General features: G+C 39.0%; 2 protein-coding genes across 5 annotated transcripts in view; one reads left to right on the top strand and one right to left on the bottom strand.

Annotated features, from left to right (window-relative positions):
* PEX1 (peroxisomal biogenesis factor 1) overlaps window positions 1–1,611 on the top strand; it is a 47,176-nt gene extending 45,565 nt beyond the window's left edge. For both annotated transcript variants that reach the window (XM_017652913.3, XM_073238838.1), the window contains one exon: window positions 1,119–1,611. In XM_017652913.3, the coding sequence (XP_017508402.2) occupies window positions 1,119–1,203 (85 nt within the window). In that variant the 3' untranslated portion in view covers window positions 1,204–1,611. The remainder of the gene's footprint in view (window positions 1–1,118) is intronic.
* Window positions 1–12,130, bottom strand: part of GATAD1 (GATA zinc finger domain containing 1) — a 67,342-nt gene that overhangs the window by 38,624 nt on the left and 16,588 nt on the right. The window lies entirely within an intron of this gene.

Consider the following 12,130-nt stretch of genomic DNA (forward strand, 5'->3'; position numbering starts at 1 on the left):
AAATATGAAGCCCAAAGGCAGTCAAGCACTTGGAGCTTATATGCCACCCTGAGTGAAGGAAAGGGATGGGGCCTGTAGCTTCAGAGGGGAGGAAGGCCATTCACGGCAATGCTTGACAATCAAATGACGTCTTTTATTGGCAACAGTTAGCTGAGAAGTGGCTCTCTTTCTGGCACAGGCCCCTCTCTCAGTTCTTTTAGGCAGTTTAGGGAGAAGTAAAAGGTTCTTCCTGAGTCTGCTGGGTCTTAATTCCCTTCCACTCAATATAGACCACATGCCAAGGCAGTTTGAGATGACATATTCTGCCCCCCTTCAACAGGCAGAAGTAATACATACTTACTGCAGAAGATGCAGAAAACACAGAGAAAAATAAGAAAAATTTCCTTTAGTCCCACCACTTCCCAAAGCATATTTATATGTTTTTTTTAACTAAAGTAAGACAATCTGCACATCTTGCTTTCATCCATCCATCCTGAACATTCACATTTTAAATGTTACTATTTATTGTTTTTAATGTCATCTTATAGTACAGTGTGCTACAATATCCAACTTTTGGACATTTAAGTTGCTTCCAGGTTTTCACTATTAATAGCAATGTGATAATAAACATTCTCAGAGCTGAATGCACATGTCCTTAGTTATTAGTCACTGGGATAAAGAATTGTTACATCCCAGGGTACTCATTTTTAAGGCTTTTGAAAGCTATTGCCAGTCCCCTTCCAGAAGTGCCTTGCAGAGCATGTTCCAATGGGAGTGTGTAGAGAGTGCCAGTTTCTCTCTAACATCTTCATTAACATTTTTCTCAGCTTGGCCAGTTTGGAGAAAATTGGTATCTTCTTTAAAATTTGTGTATCTTTGATTAAAACTCAGAGGTTTTTTTTATATTAATCATTGCCATTTGTGTTTTATCTTTTGTAACTTACCTCTTAATCCTTTTTGCTTTTCCTGTTGGAGTGTTCAACTTGTGAAAATTTATTTGTAAGAACTTTTCTGTTACGAATATTTTTTTCCAGTGTGCTATTTCCCTTTGTTTCTTAAAATACACTTGTTTGCAGAGCACCCATTGTCTTTTGTAATTTTTACACTTAAATGTACTAAATATGATCTCCTTTTTTAAGGTATGAAAGCTTTCAAAATCCAAAGAAGAGAAAAAATCAAAGTGGAACAATGTTTCGACCTGGACAGAAAGTAACTCTAGCATAAAATAGACTTATGGTTATTTTTTTTTGTTTTTTTGTTTTTTTGGTGGCTTGTCCCTATATTGCAACAGTAAAAATGGTGTCTGTAAATTTCTTTTTAATTTGACACATTGACTTACTGTATAAAATCACAGATTGGTAAACCTGTGGTTCTGTAATGATCAGGATTACTTGAGATTCATACTATATAACAAATTGGGATATTTATAACAGATTCTGTATTTTATTTCCTATAAATCCTTCCATATTAAATCCTTAATGAAATAATATTGGCCAAATAGTGTAAGAAATATTTTTCTCTTTTGAAGAAAAGATAGAACTCACTGTCAGCTACATATTCCATATCTTGTCTTGACAAAATTTATGCTTAGCAACTTCTTGACTGTTTTAGAAATAAAATACTATTTACTGATCCAAGTATCTTCTTTTATCAGCATATGTAGAATTTACACACAGTTCAGATAAATTTGTTGCCTCAACCAAAAACGTGATCACATTCCCCTAACATAACTACATCCAGCTCCAAGGCCAGGATCTTGAATGCTGGGGCCATCATGACATCTTGCTGATCTCTACTTTATGAACCAGATTATAAAGTCAGCCATCATCAACACAACCTATATTAATACTGTGGTAAAGAAAAAGAAATTTAGGTAACATACAGGTAAGTACATGAGACAGGAAAGAAACAGGTACAGGCAGCACCCACTGCCCTTCCTGCAGCCAATCATGAGGCAGGCTGCTATTTTTTATGTCTCTCTTCCATCACTTAGTCCATGTTCCTCTGAGTACAGCCAGTGCCTCAGTGGATTAGATGCACTACTAGGTGGGATGATCCAAACCTTCAGTCCCATGGAGACCCTGGCGGCCTGCCTAAGATCACAGAAGTCAGCTGTTAAATTTTGCCATAAGTGTCCAGTATTCCCACAGGGTTCGGTCTATGCTGCTCCCATCCCCGTGTGCAGCAGCAGTGGGTGGCTGGAGCTGGAGGCCAACTGACACCTGTAGAGAAGCCATCCAGGGCCCCTGATCATTAAAGCACTGAGGAGTCAGCTGAGTGTTCACACAGGGCACAGACATGCTGACTCTGAGCCCATTCCAAGAACTCTGGCCATACCTTTCCCCCAGACCTCGTGACCAGTTCTCCAGCCATGCTCTTTCCAAATCTCTGGTCACCTGGTTATTAGCCACTGTCTATGGATCAATGTAGGTTTTTATATCAGACATCTCTACCTGCTGGCAAATGGAAGGGACTCCCCTCAGGCTGTGTCTGTTAGTCTCAGATTCAGAAAATCTCCCTTGGGGGGCTGCCCATCTGCACTGGTGGTCCGGGCTCTCCCCCAGGTACAGTAGGCACGCCCGCCCTTGGATGGGTAGGTCTCCATAAAGGAATTAGTGCAGACCTAGTGTTCCTGATCATCAATCCCAGAGTGTCTAGTTATCTCTCAGCACATCTGAGAAATGGCCTAGTGAGTGGTTTCGGGTCCTTTGGGGAAGACTTGGAAGAAGGAAGATCTGTAGCAGGTACTCATGACGTTACCACAGGGGTAATATCCATTCCATAGGAACATCTGACTTCCATTCTTGGTCTGACCTAAGAGAACTGGCTATATTGTGGTGACTCAATCAGGCCTTGTTTACTAATAGATATTTTTAAATAAGAATCAAGTAGGATCTTTGACCATCTGTTTTGGTCTTAAAGATCCCACAATTAGTTAGGCAGCACCAAAGAACTCTGCAGGTCAGACCACTGTGATTAATGTGCCAGCTTTGTTGATTATGGAAGCCACTTGGCCTCACATTGCAGCTACCCAACTCTGATGTCCCAAATGCTCCCGTCCCCACTGAAATCAGAGCCCATTTCTACTGCAACATCTTCCATTTGTATCCCCATCAACTGTGGCAGTTTCTGTAGACTGACTTATTCAACACCCATTCTAACACCTCTCCCTTGCCTTCTGCTGCTCTCTGGAGAGTGAATTACTGAGTCACATAATCTCCATTAGAGCCATGCATGGCTATGTGACATAGTTTTAGACAATGAGTATAGGTAGAAGTCCCTGGGTGGGCTCCCTCCCTGAAATGAGGGTACAATGTCTGGGATGCAGGAATCATCTTGCAAACATGAGGGTAAAAACTACAAGCAACTGATAGCAGAACAAGAAAACAGAAGTAGCTTGGTTTCCTGATGGCATCATGATGTCACATACCAGCCCCTGGATGTCCTACTCCTGGACCTTTTTTATTGCCTGAGAGAGAGAAATCTTGTCTACTTCTCTGAGAAGGGTTCCTATTAGTCAAAACCAATCCTACCACATTCACCAATGTATTCCTTATGACCTTGTTGGAGGAGTTTTCTGACAGCCGCACTATTTTGGTGGACAGAGTTGGGGGTGGTAATAAGTTGGTAAACTGTATAGGATTCATTCACTCAACATGCCTACCTCACAGTCTCTGGATTTCTTTCATTAATCCAAGATATTTCAGACATCTCAACTTTACTCAGTGTGAATCATTGAGTCTGGGTTCCAATTACTCAACCATGGAATGAATTAGAAACTTCCAGATGCTGAAACAGCACAATGAACCAAAAATTAAATATTAATTAAAGTTATGCCCATGAATATATTCAACCTGACCAATAATAATGCTCTTTCCTTAGTCTAACACCCACACACACAGTTATCTCCACATATACTTCTTAGATTTTGCATAAAGAAGCAAAATATTATAATTCTTGTATTGCCTAAGCTGCCTCCTCGTTTCACTTTTTATTGGCTCCCTAGGGCATGCTGGGATCAGACAATGGTTGGGGGAGTTGGGATGCAAAAGTGAACTTCCTTTTCTGCAAGACTAGTCCCTCACACGTGTATGCATTTCAGGGTCCTCAAGCAAGGGACATAGGGGCTATTTCACTAACAAGAAAGATTTTTAAAGTGGGCATTCAGGGGACTCCAGATTCTTCCATGTTTCCCCATCCCAATTGTCAGAGGCTCGCTCTTTCTGACCAAGGCTTTAACTTTACCATTCGAGAGCTGATAGGGCTATGAATATGGCATTATGAATCCAATGTGGAAAATGTAATCCAGTAAGCTGTGGGTTCAACCCTGCATTTGGTTTTCAGCTTTCAGCTTCATGGCTCCAAAAGACCAGGGGTTCTTTTAGCAGGCATACAAATCCTTAATTTCCAGCCTGTGCCTTGAGCTGAAAATATAAACATCTGGCTTGTCTTTCTTTAAGGTCTCTAGTGCTACAGTCAGCTCACCCATTTGAAATCCTCTTATGTTCCATAGCAGCAACCCCTTCAATGGGCACCTCATTCCTGGGAATTCACAAGGCATTGTGTTAAGCAAAATTGGATTTTCCTTGGCCTCAGCCTTTACTGAGGCAGATAAATAATCTCAAATTTCCCCTTCTTTTCTTTTCTTTTTTTTAATTAAGGTATCATTGATATACAATCTTATGAAGGTTTCACGTGAGCAACATTGTGGTTACTACATTCCCCCTATTATCAAGTCCCCCGCCAACATACCCCATTACAGTCACTGTCCATCAGGTAGTAAGATGCTATAGAGTCATTACTTGTCTTCTCCGTGCTATACTGCCTTCCCTGTACACCCTCTACATTATGTGTACTAATCATAATGTCACTTAATCCCCTTCTCCATCCCTTTCTATGCCTTTCCCCCCCCCGACCCCAACCGCTTTCCTTTGGTAACCGTTAGTCCCTTCTTGGATTCTGTTGAGTCTGCTGCTATTTTGTTCCTTCAGTTTTGCTTTGTTGTTATACTCCACAAATTACTGAAATCATTTGGTGCTTGTCTTTCTCTGCCTGGCTTATTTCACTGAGCATAATACCCTCTAGCTCCATCCATGTTGCAAATGGTAGGATTTATTTTATTCTTATGGCTGAATAATATTCCATTTTGTATATGGACCACCTCTTCTTTATCCATTCATCTACTGATGGACACTTAGGTTGCTTCCATGTCTTGGCTATTATAAATAGTGCTGCAGTAAGCATAAGGGTACATATGTCTTTTTGAATCTGGGATCTTGTTTACTTTGGGTAAATTCCTAGGAGTGGAATTCTTGGGTCAAATGGTATTTCTATTTTGAGTTTTTGAGAACCTTCATATTGCTTTCCACAATGCTTGAACTAATTTACATTCCCACCAACAGTGTAGGAGGGTTCCCCTTTCTCTGCATCCTCATCAGCATTTGTTGTTCCTCCCTTATTTTCTTGAAAAGTATTCCCTGAAACCACTTCTGGTACTGATTTCTGTACCATCAGGGCTTTCAGTAGCAAAAACCATCTCTGACTTTTTCAATCAGGAAAGGAATCTGTGGAAAGCTCTTCAGGGCTAGAAAGCAAGGAGATGCTCAGAGGCTGGCAGTATCACATCACCAGTCTCTTGGTGACATGAGAACTGGTTAAAGGGGCCCCCACTCCAAAAACCAGAACTCTGAGAGCCAACCAGTCAACACCAACCTCACCTGGAGGACCTCCTGTGGATGACATCATCCCATTCCTACCTCTCTAAGTCTGCCATTCATGAATATCTAGCTTCCTGACAACCCCGTAAAAGAGCATCAGCCTGCTCTGCTAAGGAAGCCTGGGCCTGTGTCATAGCTTATGGTTACTGTAGTAAGCAAAAATCTCAGCTGTATATTTCTTATTTTAGATATTGAGTAGTGATCTCATCCTCCTCTGATATTTCCCTAATCAGTATTAACAATTCCAAATCTGAAATCTGGTCATCTGTTAAGAATCTGACTGGGAGAACACTTAGCATTAGCACCAACTATTCCTTTGCAGTTTCTTTTGGAAACGGCACCCAGTTGTTACTGCACTATATTGAAAATTTCACAGGGCCAACTGTGCACATTGCTCACTGCTGTAATCTGAATCAGTGCCTTGCATTGGCAAGCACTCAATAAATATTCACAAATCAATCATTTTTATTTCTCATCTGAAAATGGCATAATCCTCCTTTGAATTAATAAGGAAGGGGGAACAGAAAAAAAACAAAACAATCTAATATTTTAGCACCCTGTTTTTTAGACTAGAGCAGATATGATTAGGAATTGCTTTTGATTGTAAAAGCAATGGAAATCGGTCATCTACAAAATATTTCAGGACATACTAGAAGCACAGATTCTTAAAATAAATGGACATTTTACATTCATACAGTAAAATACTCAATGTTCATAAGTATAAAGAACTAACATTGAAAACAAATTGGAAAATACTAGACAATGGTATTATGTCATGAAGTTTACACATTTCCTAGGCCACCTGACCTTTTTTGTAAAACTGGTATAGAACTCAACCTCCCAGGAAATTTCTAAGAATCAAATAAATCAACAACTAAAAGCAAAAAAATATTCTATGATAACAAATACCATCAACCATACACTGACAGAGAAATTTTGCCTAGGGTTTTAAACAGAAAATTGAAATGAGGCATTCTGGCATAGACATTTATTCTGGCTACAGACACCACAGAAAAACAAAGAATTATTAGGAAATATTTTGATAATCTACATGCTAACAAGTTGGATAACCTAAAAGAAATGGACAACTTTCTAGAAAAATACAACCTTCCAAGACTGACCCAGGAAGAAACAAAAAATCTAACCAGACTAATTACCAGCAATGAAATTGAATCAGTAATCAAAAACTACCAAAGAACAAAACCCCAGGGCCAGATGGATTCTCCACTGAATTTTATCAGACATATAGGGAAGACATAATCCCCATTCTCCTTAAAGTTTTCCAAAAAATGGAAGAGAATACTTCCAAAAGCATTCTATGAAGCCAGCATCACTCTAATACCAAAACCATGCAAAGACCCCAGCAAAAAAGAAAATTACAGACCAATATCCCTGCTGTACAGAGATGCAAAAATACTCAACAAAATATTAGCAAACTGAATTCAAAAATACATCAAGAGGATCATATACCATGATCAAGTGGGATTCATCCCAGGGATGCAAGGATGGTACAACATTCCAAAATCCATCAACATCATCCACCACATCAACAAAAAGAAAAAAACTACATGATCATCTCCATAGATGCGGAAAAACATTTGACAAAATTCAACATCCATTCATGATAAAAACTCTCAACAAAATGGGTATAGAGGGCAAGTACCTTAACATAATAAAGGCCATATATGAAAAACCCACAGCCGACATCGTACTGAACGGCGAGAAGCTGAAAGCTTTTCCTCTGAGATCGGGAACAAGACAGGGATGCCCACTCTCCCCACTGTTATTTAACATAGTACTGTAGGTCCTAGCCATGGCAATTAGACAAAACAAAGAAATACAAGGAATCCAGATTGGTAAAGAGGAAGTTAAACTGTCACTATTTGCAGATGACATGATATTGTACATAAAAAACTCCAAAGACTCCACTCCAAAACTACTAGAACTGATATTGGAATACAGCAAAGTTGCAGGATACAAAATTAACACACAGAAATCTGTGACTTTCCTATACACTAACAATGAACCAATAGAAAGAGAAATCAGGGAAACAACTCCATTCACAATTGCATCAAAAAGAATAAAATACTTAGGAATAAACCTAACCAAGGAAGTGAAAGACCTATACCCTGAAAACTACAAGACACCCTTAAGAGAAATTAAAGGGGACACTAACAAATGGAAACTCATCCCATGCTCGTGGCTAGGAAGAATTAATATCATCAAAATGGCCATCCTGCCCAAAGCAATATACAGATTTGATGCAATCCCTATCAAATTACCAGCAACATTCTTCAACGAACTGGAACAAATAGTTCAAAAATTCATATGGAAACACCAAAGACCCCGAATAGCCAAAGCAATCCTGAGAAGGAAGAATAAAGTGCGGGGGGGGAAGATCTCACTCCCCAACTTCAAGCTTTACTACAAAGCCATAGTAATCAAGACAATTTGGTACTGGCACAAGAACAGAGCCACAGACCAGTGGAACAGATTAGAGACTCCAGACATTAACCCAAACATATATGGTCAATTAATATTTGATAAAGGAGCCATGGACATACAATGGGGAAATGACAGTCTCTTCAACAGATGGTGCTGGCAAAACTGGACAGCTACATGTAAGAGAATGAAACTGGAACACTGTCTAACCCCATACACAAAAGTAAATTCAAAATGGATCAAAGACCTGAATGTAAGTCATGAACCATTAAACTCGTGGAAAAAAACATAGGCAAAAATCTCTTGGACATATACATGAGTGACCTCATCTTGAACATATCACCGCAGGCAAGGAAAACAAAAGCAAAAATGAACAAGTGGGACTATATCAAGCTGATAAGCTTCTGTACAGCAAAAGACACCATCAATAGAACAAAAAGGTACCCTACAGTATGGGAGAATATATCTGTAAATGACAGATCCGATAAAGGCTTGACATCCAAAATATATAAAGAGCTCACCCACCTCAACAAACAAAAAACAAATAATCCAATTAAAAAATGGGCAGAGGAACTGAACAGTTCTCCAAAAAGAAATTCAGATGGCCAACAGACACATGAAAAGATGCTCCACATCGCTAATTATCAGAGAAATGCAAATTAAAACCACAATGAGATATCACCTCACACCAGTAAGGATGGCTGTCATCCAAAAGACAAACAACAACAAGTGTTGGCAAGGCTGTGGAGAAAGGGGAACCCTCCTACACTGCTGGTGGGAATGTAAATTAGTTCAGCCATTGTGGAAAGCAGTATGGAGGTTCCTCAAAATGCTCAAAATAGAATTACCATTTGACACAGGAATTCCACTTCTAGGAATTTACCCTAAGGATGAAGCACTCCAGTTTGAAAAAGACAGATGCACCCCTATGTTTATCGCAGCACTATTTACAATAGCCAGGAAATGGAAGCAACCTAAGTGTCCATCAGTAGATGAACGGATAAAGAAGATGTGGTACATATACAGAATGGAATATTATTCAGCCATAAGAAGAAAAGAAATCCTACCATTTGCAACAACATGGATGGAGCTAGAGGGTATTATGCTCAGTGAAATAAGCCAAGTGGAGAAAGAGAAATACCAAATGATTTCACTCATCTGTGGAGTATAAGAACAAAGGAAAAACTGAAGGAACAAAACAGCAGCAGAATCACAGAACCCAAGAATGGACTACCAGGTACCAAAGGGAAAGGGACTGGGGAGGATGGGAGGGTAGAGAGGGATAAGTGGGGGGGAAGAAGAAAGTGGGTATTATGATTAGCATGCATAATGCGGGGAGTGGGAGAAAGGGGAGGGCTGTGCAACACAGAGAAGACAAGTAGCGATTCTACAACATTTTGCTATGGTGATGGACAGTGACTGTAATGGGGTTTGTGGGGGAGACTTGGTATAGGGGAGAGCCTAGTAAACATAATATTCTTCATGTAATTATAGATTAATGATAACAAAAAAAAAGAGAGAAAGAAAAGGGGGATTACTCCCTGATAGGATAAAACTAACTGCAAATCAATGATTAATGCATGCTTTACATATCCTTAATTTTGATCTTTTAAAGGGTGTCAGATGATCAGCTATGGAAGTACATTTTTCTGATAATATTCCTTTCTCTTAAAAAAAAAAGGCAGTTCCTGTGTGGTGATCTCCAATAGGTTCTTCACAATGGTATAAAAGGCATATCAAAGTGTGGGCAAAGGGTTTATTTGTGTTTTTACAGAGGATCAAAGCCTAATTTGGCTACACAGAGAACGAATTAAGATACGATATGAAGAACTTCCAACATTAACATCCTATGGAAGAGTCATTCCAGAAGATGAACATCAAAAAACTTCAACAAAGATCCTGGCGCTGCTGCAGTTGGAGCTGCATTCATCCCACCGGTTCTGGACTTGCCATTGGAATGAAGAAGGAGATATCTAAGCTGGCCTGTGCATACAGTAAAACAACAAATTTGACTGGATCTATACTGTCAGAAGCCAATCAAGAATTAGGAGAAGTGCAAGTTACAGTGCTCCAAAATCGTGCGACTATGGACTATCTATTGTTAAAAGAACACATGGGATGTGAACAGTCCCTAGGAATGTGTTGTTTTAATTTGTCTGATTTTTCTCAAACTATTCAAATTTGGCTAGACAATATCCATCATATCATTGATAAGTTTTCACAAATACCTAGGGTACCCAACTGGTTTTCTTGGTTTCACTGGACATGGCTGGTAATTGTAGGTCTGCTTTTGTTATGTAGCTGTATTCCTATTATGTTAATGTATGTGTGCCATTTAATTAGTAGTTTAAAACCTATACATGCTTATGTTACTCTACAAAAAGATATGTCAAAGAAATAATCAATCTTCCCATGTTTTCTTCTGTCTGCTACTTCTATAGCTTTTCTTCTTCCTTCCTAATTACAACCCTTTAGAAGAATTAGTGCCTCATATCGAAAATTACCAAGTATCACAATTCTTCCAAGTGGTAAAGATGCCTCAAGACAAATGCTGGGCACAGAAGCCACAGGGCATAAATCTGCAAAGAAGTAAAAAGCTAACCTTTTCAAAGAATATTGCTTCTCTCTCACTTACCAACTTTAAATTTCCCTGTATGGCCCGGGAAGATGACTGGTTAGCCAGAGACGGGTAAGATTCCTCAAGGGAGGAACAACCTAAGACAGGCACAGTCGCAGGGGGGCCATCAGGAGAGAAATTGGGGACCAACAGAGGGGAGGCTTAGAACCTCACCTCCCCTGTTTTGAGAGAAATCTTCTGCATTGGGGATGTTTTATTGCCCTTGTCTAGCTTGGATTAATACTTATTCTACAGGCACACACCTGATCATCTACATTTGCCCTCTTTCAGCACTAAATTATGTTTTCTACCTTTATCTTGCATCCACCTACCACTTAAGCATTTTATTAAAAAATAATGATAATAATAAGGGAGAAATGTGGGATTCACATATAAATCATGTATAAAATTCAAACGAATAATCATATCTGACTTGATTGTTTATAGTTCATGATGCGTGATCAAAACTGGAAGTTTCTGTGATATGACTGCCCTTGCACTGTTCACCATGTAAGAACTTATTCACTATGTAAGACCTTGTTCACCATGTAAGAACTTGTTTGTTATGCTTCAGAAGATTGGAGATTGTTGAGATATAGGCTTGGGGTTGATTAATGACTATGCATTGAGTCCCCTATACAGAATTTTATTGTTGTTAACAACCATTTGATCAATAAATGAGAGATGCCCTCTCAAAAAAAAAAAAAGTAAAATACAGATGGCCAACAGACATACGAAAAGAGGCTAATCACTAATCATCAGGGAAATGCAAATTGAAACCACAATGTTTACCACACAAGACAGAATGGCAAATAACAACACAACAAATAAGTATTGGTGAGGATGTGGAGAAAATAGAACCTTCGTTCACTGATGTGGGATTATAATTTGGTGCAGCCACTATGGAAAGCAGTATGGAGGTTTCTCAAAAGACTAACTGTAGAAATCCCATATGACCCAGCAATTCCACTTCTGGGGATTTACCTGAGGAAAACAAATCACCAATCTGAAGAGATAAATGCACCCTATGTTCATCAATGCATTATTTACAACAGCCAAAATATGGAAACAATCTAAATGACAATTGATAAGTAAATGAAAAAAACATGGTACATATATACAATGGAATACTACTACTCAGCAATAAAAAAGAATGAAATCTTTTCATTTGTGACAACATGGATGGACCTAGAAGATATTATGCTAAGTGAAATAAGTCAGACAGAAAGACAAAATACTTTATGATTTCACTTATATATGGAATCTAAAAAAACAAAAAAACTGAACAAAAAAATTAAAATAGACTCATAAACACCGAGAACAGACTAGTGGTTGCTGTAGAGGAGGTAGGTGGGGGGGAATGTGTGAAATACAT

This window comes from Manis javanica, chromosome 6, assembly GCF_040802235.1.
Source record: "Manis javanica isolate MJ-LG chromosome 6, MJ_LKY, whole genome shotgun sequence".
NCBI classification, from domain to species: Eukaryota; Metazoa; Chordata; class Mammalia; order Pholidota; family Manidae; genus Manis; species Manis javanica.